At 42.9% G+C, this 20,097-nt stretch overlaps 1 protein-coding gene across 2 annotated transcripts in view; it reads right to left on the bottom strand.

The window, feature by feature from the left end:
- Nucleotides 1–20,097, bottom strand: part of rngtt (RNA guanylyltransferase and 5'-phosphatase) — a 270,693-nt gene that overhangs the window by 142,429 nt on the left and 108,167 nt on the right. The window contains exon 11 of one of the 2 annotated variants that reach the window (XM_055636038.1): nucleotides 13,464–13,628. The exons of the other annotated variant lie outside the window; for it this stretch is intronic. Coding sequence (XP_055492013.1) covers nucleotides 13,464–13,628 — 165 coding nt within the window. The remainder of the gene's footprint in view (nucleotides 1–13,463; nucleotides 13,629–20,097) is intronic. 2 annotated transcript variants of the gene reach the window in all.

Raw genomic sequence — 20,097 nt, 5'->3', positions numbered from 1 at the left:
ACATGGAAAGGACAAGTTTAGAGGGATATTGGCCAAATGCAGGCAGGTGGGACCAGTGTAGATGGGAAATGTTGGTTGGTGAGGGCAAGTTGGGCCAAATGGCCTGTTTTCAAACTCTGTGACAATGACTCTGTGACTCTGAGACGTTGACTTTGTGACTCAGTCACAACCCTATGGAATGCACTGTAATGAACGATCAAAACTTCTGACCCTATGCATTAATATATAGAAAGAAAACAAGGAAATACAGAATCAAAACCTTATTATTGTACATGTTCAGCAGTCATGCCAACTTTTAATCTTATATACACATCACACTGACGTCTGAAGCAATCACGACTATTACCTATCCTACTCACAAATACCTACACTTGGGACACGACACAACTTTAACAACAAATTAAGCGAAGTGTAGAAATACTGATTCATTCTTCTTGCTCTTCCTTTGCTTGTTATTACTACAGGTTTTAATGTTAGGATATATCTGTCACAGGGAAAAAAAGAATAAGTTAGATTCCAACTCTCAACATATCACACTGCTCACAAGGGCAGACTAAAGCATTGTGGCATTTACACATTACAAAGCAGCTGACAATATATAAAACGTAATGTGGTGGCTCAGATTTGCACTATGAGATCATCAGTAAAGTTGTCAAGTACATTGTTTATTTTGTACATGAGCTGAACTTGGAATAAATCCCAGCCACTGACTCGTAATCACAGTGCAGAAGAGTACATTTTAAGGTCGATTTGGTATAAAATGAGACACATAAGTCAGTGTGACCGAGGTCGATGTTGTATTTTTAATGTCATCACATACAACTTTATGAATACAGAATAAGGCCATTTGGAGCAAAAATCTTGATGCCAGTACTCATGTTTCATGCAAGTCCTCTCCCAGCTTTGTTCATCTGAATGATCTACCCCCTGATGTATTGCTCCCTCCACTGCTTATCTAACCTACTGATAAATGCATTTATGTTCCTTTCCTCTACCACTCCTTTGAGAAATGAATTACTTCTAGGTAAGGAAAAGTTGCTGAATTAATTTTCATTTTACCACTAACCATCTTGTATCTGTTCTTGCTTTAGGTATTCTCTGGCAGTGGAAACATAATCACTTCCCCATTTAAAACATTTATCATTGCAAAGATTTCTATCTCTCAAGCTTGCCTTTGATGGAGAAAATGGCCCACAGAGTTCTTTGTGATTGCGTATTGCTTCTTAGTTCACATGTAAGACAGGTAAACATTTTCTGCACTTTCTCCAGGAAACACGTGCTGTGTTTCTGAAGGTTTCAACAAATCTGTGCACATCAATCCAAATGTGATCCAACCATGGTTCCACTCTGTTTAAATGTTGTTTTGCCTTTATTCCATTTATTTAAAAATGCTGTATTTTAACTGTTTACCCGCGTTGCTACTTCCGGCAATTTGTTCAAGACCAGTTCCATTACACTATCCTACGTGCTGCAAAACATACTTGGCTTATAAAGTATGATTATGAACCGAAAAAGGCAAGTATACCATCCACCTTCTTTACCACTCCTTCTGCTTGCATTGCCACTTTCTGGAAGGCATGGACTTGAACACCAAGATCTCCCTGTACATGCGGCAGTTAAGGGTCATGCCATTACTTTCATGCTTTCCCTTGAGAAATGCGAAAACGTACACCTCCAGATTCAGGGACAGTGTCTTCCTTGCTGTTATCAGGCAACTGAACCATCCTATCATAACCAGAGAGCAGTCCTGAACTGTCCTCCAGGTTGGAGGTTGAGCACAGGGCTAACAACCCTGTCTCGTAAAACAAATATGTTATGGAAACAGCAACTGAAGGAATCAACATTACTGAGTGGAGGACCTTCGTTGCTGTCCTACAGGCCAGGGGGCATAATAGGCAGTAAGTAAGTAAGTAAGTCCTGAACTACAATCTACTCATCGGGGACCCTCGGACTATCTTTGATCGGACTTTACTGGCTTTACCTTGCCATGTATCTGTACACTGCGAATGGCTCAATTGTAATTATGTGTTGTTTTTCCACTGGCTGGTTAGCACGCAACAAAAGTTTGTCACTGAACCTCAGTACACGTAACAATAAACTAAACTGAAATGAACTTTACATTCGACCTCCCAAAGTGCAGGAACCTCCCACTTGCTCAGATTAAACGTTATCTGCCATTTCTGTGTGTAAGATTTCTAATTGATTCTTATTTTATGGTCTTTCTTGGCGCTTCAAACTCCCAAGAGACAAAATATTTTTCAGCAAAGTGATATTCAAACTCTGCAAATGTTTCATTCAATTTCTTTGAAGACAAAGCCAAATAACTTTAATTCAATACTTGCCTCTGCGAATAAGCAACAAAGTTTTGGTCTCCATGCTGAAGCATGTGCAGCATTGAAGTAAAATGTTAATATTTCTATGCAATAGCACATTTTGTAAAAATATTAGATTTATGTGGACCAGGTTACTGGGGCGTAAAACAATGGATTACACATAACTACTTTCCAGTAACCATTGTCATTAAAAAAAGCATCAACAGGCAAAAGAAAAGGAAAGTGTCATTACCTCTATAACAATTTTTGTCACTGTCAATACGCACACAGAAAAATCAGTCTTAGGAGTACAACTTTATCTTCACATCTTTTGTTGAAGATCCAAAATAACACACTATTTTTCCAATGCCATCCAGGATTTGCCCAGCAAGAGACTTATATTTTACATGGATCCTTATTTAGTTTAGTTTAGAGATAGTGCTGAAACAGGTCCTTCGGCCATCCAAGTCTGCGCCGACCAACAATCCCCGCACAGTAGCACTATCCTACGCTCTCGGGGCAATTTTTACAACTTTTACCAAAGCCAATTAACCTACAAACCTGTACGTCTTCCACGAGTGTGGAAGAAAACAAGAACACCCAGAGAAAACCCACGCAGATCACAGGGAGAACGTACAAACTCTGTACAGACCGCACCGTGGTCAGGATCGAACCTGGGTTTCTGGCAGCAACTCAACCGTTCTTCATGCGTAGGAAGGAACTGCAAAAATGCTGGTTTACACCAAAGATAGACACAAAATGCTGGAGTAACTCAGCGGGACAGGTAGCGTCTCTCAGGCATTTTGTGCCTGAATTAACGTGTTCCAAACCACAAGATAAATAACTGTCAAGTGAGTTTCAGTTAATAAAACGTTTCCTATTATGAATATAGACCTACAAAGGTTTTATTTCACCATCATCTACTGGAATTTTAAAAAATCATACTTCATGTACCAGAAGCAAATGTCTGGATTTTTGATCTGGATCCTTTGCACACGATGCACAAATGGCAAAACTTGTTCATTTTAACTATTAATGTAAATATTCTACTACATACAGAGCCCACAAATAACTCACACATTAAATACTGGACCTGAAATAGAGCTGAAGACACTTTTGCTGCTCATTAAATGTAAAACCACATGCTGCCATCAAGACCAAGCCATCTATATTCCGCTACTTGGATTGCATCTTTGACTCTTCATTTTAAACAATTACTCCCCCATTCATCCCAACCATCAAGTGCACGTGCCTATTCCTAATCATCATCTGTAGGAACACCTTTGATCGCCTCCACATTAATGCCTGCCCGAATTTGTTGGTCACTGCCCAAGCTCCAATCTTCCATGCTTGGCCAGGCCGACCCTGGGCCATGGGCCTTCATGGTCAGATCAAGAACCCTACACTTACAACAACTGGGACTAGAAAATGGCACCAAACTGGTGTCTCTGTATCCTGTCTCAGTGCACTGCTGCTATACATTTGCACTGTATCTGAGATGCTTATCTAATATGTATTGAAAATCTTATGTCTAGTGATACTTGGACTGAACTGTACACAAAAATAAATTTCACTGTACCTCGGTACATATGACAAATAATGTACTGCACCATACCATTATTCCCAATCTCCTATTACACCCAATTCTCACATGATAATATTCTAGCCAACGTCCTGTGTTGCCATCACCCCGATACATTCTTTCCCTAAAATGTGACACCTCCGGACCCACCGCAACATCAATGCCTTTAATCAGTCGCATCAAACAGTCCACCTACAACTTCCATAGGTTCTGTTTAATCTCATCTGTCAAAGCAGCTTCTGCATATTAGCTTACTAAATAGATACAAATGGGATTTGAAACAACCAACATCCAGGCTGCAAGAGTTGTGGAAGGTACAGAATGAAATTACCATTTGGCTAAGTATATGGATACCCTTCACACGTTATTTGCAGAGATTGAACTGGGTGAGTCAGGGATGTATATTTTTAAAACGTGTTATTTATCCATATGGTGAAGGGGAGAAACACGAGTAGAAATTTCCTGAAAGCAAATGGTGCGGAACAACAAAATAAAGCAAAACGACAAAAAAAGTAGGAGAAAAAAAATAACGTTAAGGTGGCTTTTGGTCCCAATGAAAGTGAGAACAATGCAATACATTGAATTGCTTCCTACTACTTTTTAGATAATAAACACTTTCGCGGGAAAATAGCTGGGTCAAAATCACCACATTTCTCAATTGAAACTATGTACATTTTCAAAACTTAGCGTCTCTCAAATTCTCAGATGGTTTTTAAGCAAACATCCTACAGGGAGCATGATGGCAGAGTTAATTTTAGTCCATTAACAGAGATTACGCAGAAGATTATTAACTCATTTCAAGTTAATATATGCTAATACACATAATAACTAATTTCAAGTTAATACTTAACATGGTAAAATATCTCTGCTTTACAATTTAAGTTTAATGTTTTATTTATAGTTACTTCACTATTAAAATAGCCAAAACATGTTTTGACGTTTTCCTTATATTTATACATAAAATCTATCAGAAAGAGCTTGTATTAATTAAGTGTATATATTATGAATTATAACATTTGATGAGGTTTCATTTAGGTTAAAGCAGCAATATTGTTCACTTGTTTAAGAAGGAACTGCAGATGCTGGAAAATCGAAGGTAGACAAAAATGTTGGAGAAATGAGGCCTCCACTGTCTTCTGAGGCAGAGAATTCCACAGATTCTAAATGGCCTACCCCTTATTCTTAAACTGTGGCCCCTGATTCGGGACTCCCCCAACATCGGGAACATGCTTCCTGCCTCTAGTGTGTCCAATCTCTTTATAATCTTTTTTATTTTTTTCTCTCTTTTTTGTATGGCTTTGTAAATATTTGATTAGTGTATAAATGTAAATAATTTGGTGTACATATAGCTGCTGGTGTACATATGGTGTACATATAGCTGCTAAATTTGTATAAGATAATTATAAGCAGTTGAATAAGGGGTGGGAATTAATAAGCTTTGGCTTCTTCCTGCTCCTTTTCGAACACATACGATTTCATTTATTTATAGATATTGTTTATGACACTTTATAAATATTCTTGTTTTGTTTTTTGTATGCTGTTTCACACTTGCTTTTATTTTTTTTATTCTGTTCGAAATAAAGAATTAAATAATAAAAAAATAAAATAATAAGTTTCAATAAGAGTCCCGCCCTCTCATCCTTCTAGATTCCTGTGTATACAAGCCCATTCGTTCCATTCTTTCAACAGTCCCGCCATCCTTTAATTAACCTTGTGAATCTACACTGCACTCCCTCAATAGCCCTCAATATCCTTCCTCAAATTAGGAGACCACAACTGAACACAATACTCCAGGTGCGGTCTCACTAGGGCCCTGTCCAACTGTAGAAGGACCTCTTTGCTACTATACTCATCTCCTCGTGTTATGAAGGCCAACATACCATTCGCTTTCTTCACTGCCTGCTGTGCCTGCATGCTTACTTTCAGTGACTGATGAACAAGGATGTACTTCCCCTTTTCCAAACTTGACACCATTCAGATAATAATCTGCCTTCCTGTTCTTGCCACCAAAGTGGATAACCTCACATTTGTCCACATTAAACTGCATCTGCCATGCATCTGCCCACTCCCCCAACCTGTCCAAGTCACCCTGCATTCTCATAGCATCCGTCTCACAGTTCACGCTGCCACCCAGCTTCGTGTCATCTGCAAATTTGCTAATGTTACTCTTAATCCCTTCATCTAAATCATTAATGTATACTGCAAATAGCTCCGGTCCCAGCACCGAGCCTTGCGGTACCCCACTAGTCACTGCCTGCCATTCTGAAAGGGACCCGTTAATCCCTACTCTTTGTTTCCTGCCTGCCAACCAATTTTCTATCCATGTCAGTACCCTACCATGTGCTCTAATTTTGCCCACTAATCTCCTATGTGGGACCTTATCAAAGGCTATCAGAAAATCCAGGTACACTATATCCAATGGCTCTCCCTTGTCCATTTTCCTAGTTACATCCTCAAAAAATTCCAGAAGATTAGTCAAGCATGATTTCCCCTTCGTAAATCCATGCTGACTCGGACCAACCCTGTTACTGCTATCCAAATGTGCCGCTATTTCACCTTTTGGCTCCAGCATCTTCCCCCCACCGATGTCAGGCTAACTGGTCTATAATTCCCTGTTTTCTCTCTCCTGCCTTTCTTAAAAAGTGGGATAACATTAGCTACACTCCAATCCACAGGAACTGATCCTGAATCAAAAGAACATTGGAAAATGATCACCAATGCATCCACAATTTCTGGAGCCACTTCCTTAAGTACCCTGGGATACGGACCATCAGGCCCTGGGGATTTATTAGCCTTCAGTCCCATCAGTCTACCCAACACCATTTCCTGCCCACGAATGATCTGCTCATTAAACCATGCAAACGTATAGAGCTGCAAGATTTACCAAAATAGACCCCTTGAAACCAAAGGATTAATATGGTTATACTTTCTCAAGATAAAATGTTTTACTATGTTTAAAGTTTATTTTCTAACTGCTTCACATTTCTCCAAATCAAAATTAATCAAAGCTCCATTGCCCAAATAACCCCATGTGCATCTTTGATGAACTGTAAATATGGAAATGCTATGCAGAATTCACTATGAATTATTTTGCAAGTTAATACATCATTTTCATGTCAATTTAATACATATATTGGTACTAGAGTACCTCAAAATAGAAATGTAATTTCATAGCTTACAATCATAATCAAAATTCTTAATTCACATTTTATGCATTTTTCTTAGTTTTTATTTAAGTCAATTCAGTTTTTGAAATGCAGGCCACGCGATACTTGCCCTAAATTAAAAGCAGAAAACTGCACATACTGGATGTCTGAAATCAAAAAATCTCGGGGGGCGCTGTTCTGGCAGCAGCCATGTCAGCAGTGCGTCAGTTTTTTCACCTTCATTTTTTATTTTTTAGTATGGGGGGGTAAGGGGGAAACCGCTTCGGTCGCCTCCTCCATGGAGAGGCGACTTTTTCCAGGTCGCCTCCCCCGTGGCCTAACAACGAGGATCGGCGCGGCCTTTCCCGGAGACGTGCCCGGGGCTTCAGCGGCGGGCGCAGCGTGGACTCTCGGCGTGGAGCGGGTGAGCCCTCGCTGGGGCTCGCTGGAGGGGAGCGCTCCGTTTCGCTGGCCCGGGGCAGCCGGCAGCCTGAAGTCGCAGCCTGAAGCCGCGGTCTGCAGAGCTCCAGCTGGTGCGGCGTCTACAGCCCGGGATCCCTCGTGGGGGACCCGGGGGAGGAAGAAGCCATCACTGCCGGCCCGCGGCCAACTTCTACCGCGGGGCCGGCATGGACTTACCATCACCCCTGGAGGGGAGCTTCGACCGCCGGCCCTGCAGTCTACGGTGCTTCTGGCTGCGGCGGAGACTTTAAATCTTGACCGCCGGCCTGCGGCCTACAACAATCTAAAGCCGCGGTCTCCGGTAAGGAAGAGCCGATCCTGGACTGACTCTGGACTCTGGTCCTGTCCACGGGGGGGGGGGGGGAAATGGAGGAGGACTGGCCAAATTGTTGTGCCTTCCACCACAGTGATGAATGCTGTGGTGGATGTTTGTGTTACATTTTGTGTGTTCTTTATTATTGTATCGCTGCTGACAACCCAATCCTTGCCGGGTCACTGCTCGTGCGGTCGACTGGTAGGTGCAGAGAGTAGCTTTGAATGTTTGTCTCTTCGTTGATTGTGTCTCTTTCTTTTTTTTTTAAAAAGCTACTGTAATGCGTCCTTTTAAATTGCCCCTCGGGGATGAATAAAGTGCTTGATTGATTGATTGATTGATTGAAAACAGACTTTTATGTGGGGGGTGGGGGAAACCGTTTTTCTTAGTCACTTCCTGGTCAAGGATGTGACTATTCTCCGAGCCGCATCTTCGCCCCTTCCTCGCAGCCTATCATCTGGATTGGCGCGGCCTTTCCTGCCGGAGACAGGCCAGAGCTTCAGCAGCAGTGCAGCACTGGATTCCATCGTGCAGCAAGCGATGCCTTACCGGGAATCGCCGTGCTGGAGCTCCGGAGTGCTGGGACTGCCGGCTTTGAACACCGTGGAGCTGTGGTCTGTGGAGCTTCCAGCCTCGGGCGGCACTGCCAGAATGTAATGACCTCCTACAAGGCGAAATCAGGAGGCAGCTCACATGTCAGCGAAACATCAATCCCTGACGAGCTCAATGCGTTTTACGCACGCTTTGATAGGGAGAACATTGATGTACCTTCTCGAGCCCCCATTTGCTGTGATGGTATTTCAGTCTCAGTCACAGAGGCCGACGTCAGAAAATCCTTCAGAGGGGTGAACCCTCGAAAAGCGCCTGGACCTGATGGTATACCCGGTCGTGTTCTAAAAACCTGTGCGGACCAATTGGCTGGAGTTTTTACAGACATTTTCAACCTCTCAATTCTGAGGTCTGAGGTCCCCACCTGCTTTAAGAGGGCATCAATAATACCGGTGCCCAAGAAGAGCAAGGTGACGTGCCTCAATGACTATCGACCAGTGGCACTAACGCCGGTGATGATGAAGTGCTTTGAGAGGTTGATCATGGCACAAATCAACTCTAACCTCGACTAAAACCTGGACTCACTGCTGTTCGCTTACCGCCACAACAGATCAACGGTGGATGCGATCTCGCTGGCTCTCCACTCCGCTCTAGACCACTTGGACAACAAAAACTCATATGTCAGGCTGTTATGCATTGATTACAGCTCGGCATTTCATACAATATAATCATCCCCTCCAAGCTGGTTACCAAACTCTCAGAACTGGGTCTCTGCGCATCTCTCAGCAATTGGATCCTCGACTTCCTCATTCACAGACCACAGTCTGTCCGTATTGGTGGAAATGTGTCAGCCTCGATAACAATCAGCACGGGAGCACCTCTAGGCTGCGTGCTCAGCCCCCTGCTGTACTCACTCTATACTCAAGACTGCGTAGCCGGTCATAGTGCGAACTCCATCATCAAGTTCGCTGATGACACCACTGTTGTGGGACGTATCACTGATGGAGATGAGTCAGAGTATAGAAGTTAGATCGACCGTTTGACCAAATGGTGCCAGCACAATAACCTAGCCCTCAACACCAGCAAAACCAACAAACTGATTGTGGACTTAGAAAGGGGTAGGATGTGGGCCCACAGTCCCGTTTATATCAAAGGGTCGATGGTGGAGAGGGTCAAGAGCTTCAAATTCCTGGGCGTGCATATCTCTGAAGATCTCTCCTGGTCCAAGAACACTGATGCAATTATAAAGAGAGCACATCAGAGCCTCTTCTTCCTGAGAGGATTACGGAGAGTCAGTATATCAAGGAGGACTCTCTCGAACTTCTACAGGTGCACAGTAGAGAGCATGCTGACCGGTTGCATCGTGGCTTGGTTCGGCAACTTGAGCACCCTGGAGCAGAAAAGACTACAAAATGTTGTAAACACTGCCCAGTCCATCATCGGCTCTGACCTCCCTACCATCGAGGGGATCTATCGCAGTCGCTGCCTCAAAAAGGCTGACAGCATCATCAAGGAGCCGCATCATCAAGGATTCACACCATCCTAGCCACTCACTCATCTCCCTGCTGCCTTCAGGTAGAAGGTACAGGAGCCTGAAACTGCAACATCCAGCTTCAGGAATAGCTACTTCCCCACAGGCTATTAAACTCAAACAAAACTCTGAATATTAATAGGCCATTGCACTTTATCTGCTTATTTATGTGTGTATATATTTATTTAATGTATATGGTCACACTCATCTGTTCTGTATTTATTTATGCCTACTATATTCTGTTGTACGGAAGCAAAGTAAGAATTCCATTGTCGTATCTGGGACACATGACAATAAACTCTCTTGAATCTTGACATCGCGGAGCCTGGGACTCTTGTCGAGGTTGCCAGCGTTGAATCTCCGCCCAGCTTGGCCTGTGGACTTCGGAAGCCACGGTCTCTAGTAGGAAGTGGCTGATTCGTAGGCTCCAGCCGCTGAGAGTATTCTGAGGTTCCCACCTGCTTTAAAAGGGCATCAATAATACCGGTGCCCAAGAAGAGCAAGGTGACGTGCCTCAATGACTATCGACCAGTGGCACTAACGTCAGTGATGAAGTGCTTTGAGAGGTTGATCATGGCACAAATCAACTCCTACCTCGACAAAAATCTGGACCCATTGCTGTTCGCTTACCGTCACAACAGATCAACGGTGGATGCGGCTGTGGAGGCCTCAATAGGCTCCGACCACGGGTGAACAGAGGAAGAGGACTGAACTTTGGTGCCTTCCCTCACCGTGGGAAACATTAATTCCGCTGTGGGGGGATGTTTTTTTATGTTTTATGTTAAATTCTAAAGTGTTGTGTTTATTTTATTTGTGTGCTGCATGGTAACTCAAATACCACTGCACCAATTGGTGTATGTGACAATAATTGTCCTTTGTCCTTTGAAACCTATGTCGTCAGGTTCTCGATCCCATTACTTTGGGGAAGAGACTCTGTGCATCTACCCAATCTATTCCTCTCATGATTTTGTTCACCTCCATAAGATCATTCCTAATCCTCCTACACTCCGAGGAATAGAGTCGTAGCCTGCTCAACCTCTTCCTGTTAATGGTGTAATACAACAGTGACTATAATGCAAAAGTATCTCTGGCTGACCTCCCACATTTCACTATCTGTAGAATTCACATCATTCACAACTCCAATGCCCATACCTTAATCCACTGTAAGTGCTCCTCCCCAATGTCTTCTTTCTCACTGCCATACACTAGATCTCCATTAAACTACCCCCTGATTTTTAATTCTCTACCCTCTGTAGTCTCAATACCACCTCACCACCTTTTAGTTCAGAGATACAGCACGGAAACAGGCCTGTCGGCCCACCGAGTCCACGCTTACCAGCGATCCCCTCACATTAACACTATCATACACACACTAGGGACAATTTACACTTATACCAAGCCAATTAACCTGCAAACTTGTACGTCTTTGGAGTGTGGGAGGAAACCGAAAATTTTGGAAGAAACCCACGCGGTCATGGGGAGAACGTACAAACTCCATACAGACAGCACCTGTAGTCAGTAACAAACCATGGCCTCCTGCGCTGCAAGCACTGTAAGGCAGCAGCTCTATGGCTACACCACCGTGCGCCCAGGTAATTGTATCTGGGTAATCTCTTCCAATCTTACAACCATAAGAGATATCACTGTTCTTCTAATTCTGACCTTGTGATCATTCCCAAATTTTGTGGCTCGAATATTTGCAGCAAGAAAACCTCGGATGTCTAAAGCTCAGGTTTCCTCCCTAAATCTCTTTCTATCCTTAAAATTACTCCTTGAAATCCTATTTTCTATGATCAAAATGTGGGTCATCATAATACCTCGTGTAGTTTGCACCAATGGAGCTTCCATGGAGCACATTGGATGAGTTGCTAAAGATGGTGTAGAAAATACAAACTGCCCATTGTTGCTGCTTAAAATTGGAGACACACCAAGGTCATGAACGATGCAATTATTCATTTTCCAGGTCTTTATGGCAGCTGTATCACCAATTGACATTATAGTGCTTTCTCGCCACTGCCTAAATTTATTCTGATTCGTTTCAATATCTGGTCTATCCAAGCTTTCTTGAAAAAAAAATCTGAGTTGCTGCAAGATTTTGAGCCTCATATAAATTCACAGCTAATGGAATTTTGGAGTAACAAATTACCTTCTTAACATAATATGGAAAAAAATCAACAGTCGGCAGCATCCATTAAATTTCTTTGTTTTAAAATTCTACGACACCAAATGCGGTTCCGTTGGGCCCGTTCCCCCAACGCAATATTCCACCGTTCACCCATAGGCCCCAACTGCGCAGGCACGGCTTCCTATGCTCACCCCCTTCCTCTATTCCCCACTCTCTACCTCCCCCACTCCTCTCCCTCCCAACCACTTCCACTCCCTCCTCACCTCCCCAGGATCTCGATGTAAAGCACCGCCGGCCCCGTTTTCTCCAACACGTCGATGATGAAATTGTACTTGAGGCGGGGGCTGTCAGGGGGGAAGTGGTGAGCAGCTGAGGAGGGGGAGGTAGAGGCCGAGACTGCCCCAGGCCCCCCTCCTCTCCGTGGGACCAGAGCAGCAGCACGTCAACGCCCCAGACCTAGCCCCAGCCTCAGCGCCCAGGTCATTTCAAATCCAGTACTTGACGCGCGGGCTGTCGGGGGAGGGGGGGTACAGGCCGTGCGGCCTGGAGCCAGGGTAGGGGGACGGAGAGGCCATGGCCTAGTCTTAGACCCGTGTCCCGCTCCTCACCCTCCCAGTGGGCCCGAACAAGATGCGCCGCCGCCCCCAGACCTGCCTCTGTACTCCACAACTTAAGATTTGCAATAGAAAAATATCACATGTGGTTAAAGTGCACATTGTCAGATTTTAATAAAGGCTATTTTAATCCATTTTGGTTTCACCAAGAGGAAATTACACCAGTTTTTATACATAATCCCCCCCGCGCCCCCACTCTCCCAGCATGCGCCTGCATGCGGCAAGCGCGTCCTAATGTGGTCGTTTGAGCCATACGGCCTCACTGGGGCCAGTCCCACTTCGATCGCCGGAGCCGTATGGAGTTGTGCGGAGCTGGTCCCGACATCGTGCGGGGCTCCGAAAAACTGACCGTGTTCAAAAGTTCTGCGCGGCAACGGCCTGCCGGCCCGCAGCCGCCTCAACACCGTACGTCACCCGCGGACTTCATTCGAACTTCATGTCACTCACTCGACCTCCGCGCAGCTCCCGCTTCTGGTTTGGTGTCGCATGCTGGTGGGACCGGCCCTTTAGGTCGTGCTTGCCGCATGGAGTCGCATGCTCGTGGGACAGGCCCTTTAGTCGCAGGGACAAAACAAGGGTTCTCTCATGTGAAAATTAGTTAAATAGTCAGAAAGACTTTAGCAGGAGCTTGAAAATGGTTCATTGTTGAACACAGTAAAATTTTACACCCTGGAGAAAAATGAATGAAAATGCAAAAAGATTTGCAATTGAACAAAGCTTATACATCAAGTACTTTAACATTATATGATCGCCATACTATATCATTATACTAGCTTTATATACATTTCAAAAGAATTATCATAGTTCTTGCTTTTTAAATTTTTGTTACCTTTCTTGCAGCATGGATGTCAAAGAATGGCTTGTTTCGAACACTAAATGGTTCCCTTGTTTTGTCAATAAGGCCAGTTTTCATTTTCTCATGCCGGGGCTGTATTATCTCCTTCTCAATGCAGCTTAATCGGACATTAAAATCACAGTCTCCAACTGGCTTTCCCTTAAAGAAAACAAAGGTAAAATAATTAGTACATACAGTACCCTCCATAATGTCTATTATTTTGTCCATGATGTTGTTTATTACAAATCACAAATTGTGGAGTACAGAGGCAAATAAATAAATGATGGGTCTTTGTCCCAAACATTATGGAGGGCACTGAAGCATATTAGGGCCTCATTAAAAAAAATCTAAAAAGCTGCAAAATGAAATAAAAGTAGAAAATGCTGGAGATACTCCAGTCAGGCAGCATTTATGGAAAGATAAAATAAGTCAACCTTTCAGATAGTGCCTTTTTATTTGTAATTAAAAAAAAAAAGAAAATCAAATATTTGAACAGAGTAGCCAATTCAGATCTTTTAGCAGTGGCATCGTTCAATCCAATCAATCAGTGGTGCCACGGTAGAGTATGTGCCTTACAGCACCAGGAACCCGGGTTCAATGCTGACTAAAGGTGCTGTCTGTACTTTTCCCATTCTCCCTGAGACCCTGAGATTTCTCCGTGTGTTCCTGTTTCCTCCCACATTCCAAAGACGTACATGTTTGTAGGTTAAATGTGTAGGGCGGAACTGCAGATGCTGATTTAAACCGAAGATATACACAAAAAGCCGGAGTAACTCAGCGGGACAGGCAGCATCTCTGGAGAGAAGAAATGGGCGATGTTTCGGGTCGAGACTTCTTCAGACTAGTTAGGAATAATGTCAATTGGCTTCTGTATATTGCCCCTAGTGTGCAGGCTGGAACTAGTGCACTGGTGTTCACTGGTCTTCATGGACTCAGTGAGCCGAAGGGCCTGTTTCCACGCTGTATCTCTAAACTAAACAATACAAATCAGTATCTCAAACGCATTTTAGCAGACTTTGATCCCCTCTTTTTGTCCCTAGTTTCCTTTCTTTCTTTGGTTCTGCTGCATGAAGATACTCAACAATAGCGATGCAACCGTGGTCATATTCAGTTCTTTGAAATAACATTTTCAAATACAATGTAGTCAGACCGCCAGAATTATCTCCAGCTGGAGTTGGCAATTCTACTGATTGGTCTCCATTTCACCTCAAAATAAAGACAGGTTTAAATTGGAAATACCACCCAGCAAAGTGGTGGCTGAAGCTATTAATAAGGGTCTTAAAATACCATCAATTAGATATCAAAATTGATATATTATCCTTCTTCTGTTTTCATTCCATAATCAAGATGCCTATTAATAAAGAACAAGGTATGGGAGTAACATGGATGTTTTGCTAGGAAACTGGTACAGATTCAATAGGGTAAAGATAGACACAAAAAGCTGGACTAACTCAGCAGGACAGAGAGTATCTCTGGAGAGAAAGAATCGGTGACGTTTCGGGTCGAGAACCTTCTTCAGAATAGTTGGGGTAAGGGGAAACAAGAGATATAGGCAATGAGACGGAGAGATAAAGAACAGTGAATGAAAGATATGCAAAAAAGAAACAGTGATAAAGGAAACAGGCCATTGTTAGCTGTTTGTTGGGTGAAAACGAGAAGCTGGTGTGACTTGGGTGGGGAGGGAGAGAGCGAGAGGGAATGCCGGGGTTACTTGAAGTTAGAGAAATCAATATTCATACCACTGGTGCCCAAGCGAAATATGAGATTAATGAGAGGGCAGTCTTTGTCTATGTTTCTATCATTCTACCTCCCAAAGAAAGGATGGCTCATGTTTATGGGTTTTCTGATTGCAGAAAATTGCAACAACAGACAAAATGTCTGGATGCAGTTAGCAATTTATAATGATTGACTACTTTGCCCATATGAATAATATATACCAATAAGCATCATAAAACCATTGAAATAAATAATCAAAGCAGTATTACCTTCTAAATGTGGGTTATTTATTTTTTGAATAGCTTGCTACCAGGAAAATCAGCATCACTGCCTCAACCCTGATATTTTAAGACGAATGGTCACAATTTGAGTGAGAACAGTACAAAACATTCATAAGACAAAAGGATAACACCAGAGAGGGACAGGATAATTCAATTATGAGAAGAGTCTGGTTAAGCAGGAAATTGTGTGATTTAGAACAAAGGAGGTTGAAGAGATATTTAACTGAGATGTGCAAAACTACAAGTGGCCAAGTGAGCATGACGAGGAACAAAAACTTTCATCCAAACAATCGCAGGATCTGGAACCAAATGCCTCAAAAAAGATAGATTTCTTTGTTACATTTAAACGTATATAGATGAGAGCAGATTGAGATTTAGCCTGCAAAGACTTAATAGATTCAGAGCGGAAGAGTGGATTGATCGCCACCGTGAAATTTATATTTCTGTCTGGCACGGACAGAGTAAGCCAAGTGGTCATTTTCTGTGCTTCATTTTCTGATTCATTGATTTCTGCTAGACTGAAATCTGCAACAGAATCACTCTGTAAACTCTTGCATTCACACAATGTAGCTCAAGATCCGTTACATGTCACAAATCAGAATTGGACGATAATCCCAAGGGACCCTGTCACATTTGGAGCTCTCCCCTAACAAAGCTTGATGCCAGCTGATTGTGAACCAAGGGCCAAATCCCAAATTCAATACAAGAGTCCGTCATGGAGTGCAATGCAACAACATAACGTATGTTTTGTGTAAAATAGTCAGTTTTATACAGCATGAAAACTGGCCGTTCGGCTCAACTCATTCATGCCGACTAAGATGCCCCATCTAACTTTCCCCCATTAGCCCGTGTTTGGCCCATATATCCCTCTAAACCTCTCCTAACCATGCGAGCTTCACACTTATCTGAATGAAACTCCACGAGCCATTCCTGTGTGCGTACACACACATTATACCACACACAACATTGAAATAGATGGGAGACAAATTAAAATAAGCAAAAAAGCTGGAGTAACTCAGCGGGTCAAGTAGCATCTCTGGAGAACATGGATAGGTGACGTTTCGGGTCAGGACCTTGTTTCCGAGGCATTGTTTGTCATATTTATGTCAATCAGCAAAATAATGCCATGACATTATTTACATTCACTTGTAGAGGCATCTGTGGCCTTTATTTAAATATGCTGTAATAATTCTAGGATTCTATTTCTTATCAGAAGGAAAGAATGAATGAATTAATACGTTTATTGGCCAAGTATTCACATACAAGTAATTTGCCTTGGTGCTCCGCCCGGCAAGTGACAACATGACATACAGTGTTAGTTAGGAATGACACATAAAACATTAATAATAAAACATTATCGATTAAATATGTGAATTAAATAAAATACCAAAGCAAAAGGAGGCGACAGATTTTTGGTTATTGAGTAGAGCTACTACTCGTGGATAAAAGCTGTTTTTATGTCTGGCTGTGGCAGCTTTGACATTCCGGAGTCGCCTTCCAGATGGAAGTGATTCAAAGAGTTTGTGGCCAGGGTGAGAGGGGTCAGAGATGATCTTACCCACTCGCTTCCTGACCCTTGCAGTGTACAGTTTGTCGATGGAGGGAAGGTTGCAGCCAATAACCTTTTCAGCAGATCGGACGATTCGCAGCAGCCTCCGGATGTCGTGCTTGGTGGCTGAGCCAAACCAGACCATGATGGAGAAGGTGAGGCCAGACTCTACGCTGGCCGTATAGATATGGACCATCAATGCCTGTGGCAGATTGTGTTTCCTCAGCTGCCGTAGGAAGTACATCCTCTGTTGTGCCTTTTTGACTGTGGAGTCGATGGTGGCCCCCCATTTCGGGTCCTTGGAGATGATGGTTCCCAGGAATTTAAAAGACTCCACAGATGTGACTGTGGTGTTGTTGATGGTGAGTGGGGTGAGGGGAAGGGCAGCTCTCATAAAGTCTAGTCAATTCCACTGTCTTAAGAGCATTGAGCTCTAGGTTGGCACCAGGACGATGGCACCAGGACGCCAGCTGTGTCACTTCCTGTCTGTAGGCAGATTTCCTCCCCACCCTGGATCAGTCCAATCAGGGTTATGTCGTTCGCAAACTTGACAAACTTGACAGAGAAGTCAGTGGAGGTGCAGTCATTGGTGTAGAGATAATGCAAACTGCAGAGAAATGTTAACCAAAGACGGCAGCAAAACATCATGAGTTGCCAGTGACCCAGGAAAAGCAGCAAGAACATCCTCTGTGGCATGGACAACTCTCTTGAATGGAGATTACTATCGGGTTCCTCTTCTCGTCACGAGGCAGGCTCACCAGTCTAATCACAGGGAAATCTTTTCACATGCAGTAAAAAGAACAATTTCTAACATTTTATCGACTGCAAAATAACGAATGGAACATGTATAGGGTTACAGTGAGGCTGAAATATTAAACTTTTAATTACCATAAACGGATCTGGAATATTTACATAATTCACATAATTTAGGTTGTATAAATATAACATTGGAATAGAAAATCCTATTACTGTATTCCATTGCTGAAAATTACACTGATGCAATGTTTTTTTTTAATATTGTGTTTAAATCATAATGCTTACAATGTTGGGTTACATAATAATGCTATGTTGTGGAATGTATGCAACTAAACTCAGAAAAATATCAAATATTTTCTTGATAGATATAAAGTGCTGGACTCTCAACGGATCAGGAAGCATCACTGGAGAAAAAGGTTGGGTGACGTTTCAGCTCGGGACCCTTCTTCAGACCTGAAAACTGGTCTCGACCCGAAATGTCACCCATCCATTTTCTCCAGAGATGCTGCTTGACTTGCTCAGGTTCTCCAGCACTTCGTGTCGATATTTGGTATAAACAAGCATCTGCAGTTTTGTGTTTCTAAATATTTTCTTGATGGTATTTTTCAACCAGCATGAGGAAATGTTTTAAATATTTCACACACAATTACACATGTTAAAAATATGCATACACTCCTTTCAGTTTTGTATTCACAAGGAACTGCAGCAGCTGGTTTACAAAAGACACAAAGTGCTGGAGTCACTCAGCAGGTCAAACAGTATGTTTTCCAGAGATGCTGCCTAACTCGCTGAGTTAGTCCTGCACTTTGATATCATCATTTCAGTTTTGTAACTTTCTACAATATGAAGTATACAATACACAATTCTACAGTACACAACGTCAAGTAATCCTTGCTTTCCCCCTCTCTGTATCCCGTCCCCCTTCCCAGTTCTCCGTCTTACTGTCTCCGACTACATTTTATGGTTGATTTGTTGTTACCTTCTTCCAACAAACAATGATCTATTCTACATTTTCCTTGTTCTACATTCCCTTTGTCCTGTTTCACACGGTACACTTCCTCGTCTATGTAGAGCTGCCAAGTTTTGTCAGAGCATTTCAGTATTCTTGTACCTGATAATCAGTATTATGTTGAGGAAATCAGTATTTTTACGCGGTGCCATTTTGCTGATTTTTTTTTTATGTGCAGTCATACCCATGTAAGAGTACAAGAATGCATAAATTGTTTATTGTGTATTTGTAATACAGTTTATTGTGTATTATATGTCATAGCTGCTTTCTTGCATTTGCCCAGAAGTTTATCGTTGAAAGTCATTTGCTACTGAAAATCACACCCTTCCGATCAATTATTTTAGGATAAGTCTTTCCAGAGAACATACTACGTTTTGCTTCGCCCATTTTCAAAATATTCATTCATGGGTGGAAATTGCTTTTAAAACACTCCCTCCCTCCTCTCTCTTCCTCCCTCTCTCCTCCTTCCTTTTTTTCTCCCTCCCTCTTATTCCCTCCCTCTCCCCTTCTCCCCTTGTCCCTCCCCTCTCCACCCCTCCCTCTCTCCCTCTACCAGTAGGCTTATCCAGGATTCCCCCACTGCCTGAAAAATAATCAAAGGCTCATCCACTGAAAACGAGAATTCCCAAGACTTATTGTTATATGAGAATTTTCCCGAACAGTCTGCGACCAATAGTGGGACAGTGGGACTTTTATTTATATTTAAATCTGAACTGATGTGACATCTGGTCGTAGTTGGAAACAGTAGCTATGGAAAACACACCCCCATAAACACTATGGATAATAATAAACGACATCTGCGTCGCCGCGTTTATGAACGTTTCATACAATAATGCTGATATAAGGTATGCAGGGTGGGTATTGATTAATTCTAGACAACAGATTTAAAAAAAATCTAACCCCATTAATTCACCCAGGGTGCATTATGATGTGTTCTACAGTATGAAGTGTACAGCAAAATGTGCACTTCCCGAATGGTCTATCGTGTTGTGTCTTCAGCAGACCACGGATTTATTTTAAGAGCAAAACATAAAGTGCAGGAGAACTCAGCAGGTCAGGCTGGATCTATGGAGGGTCCGAAGAAGGGTCTCAACCCAAAACGTCACCTATTCCTTCTCTGCCTGACCCGCTGAGTTTCTCCAGCATTTTTGTCCACCTTCGATTGTTCCAGCATCTGCAGTTTCTTCTTAAAAATAACGTGGGTGAATGACTGTACCTGCACACCAGGAAGAAGCCCGTGCTCGCGGTCCAGAGCCCTTAATGGTGGTGAGTTTTAAGAAATTCTCCTGTGAATTTTATTCAAAGGACCGCGGCGTC

The sequence above is a fragment of the Leucoraja erinacea genome, chromosome 5 (genome assembly GCF_028641065.1).
Source record: "Leucoraja erinacea ecotype New England chromosome 5, Leri_hhj_1, whole genome shotgun sequence".
Classification (NCBI taxonomy): Eukaryota; Metazoa; Chordata; class Chondrichthyes; order Rajiformes; family Rajidae; genus Leucoraja; species Leucoraja erinaceus.
This window is presented reverse-complemented; position numbering and strand designations above follow the sequence as displayed.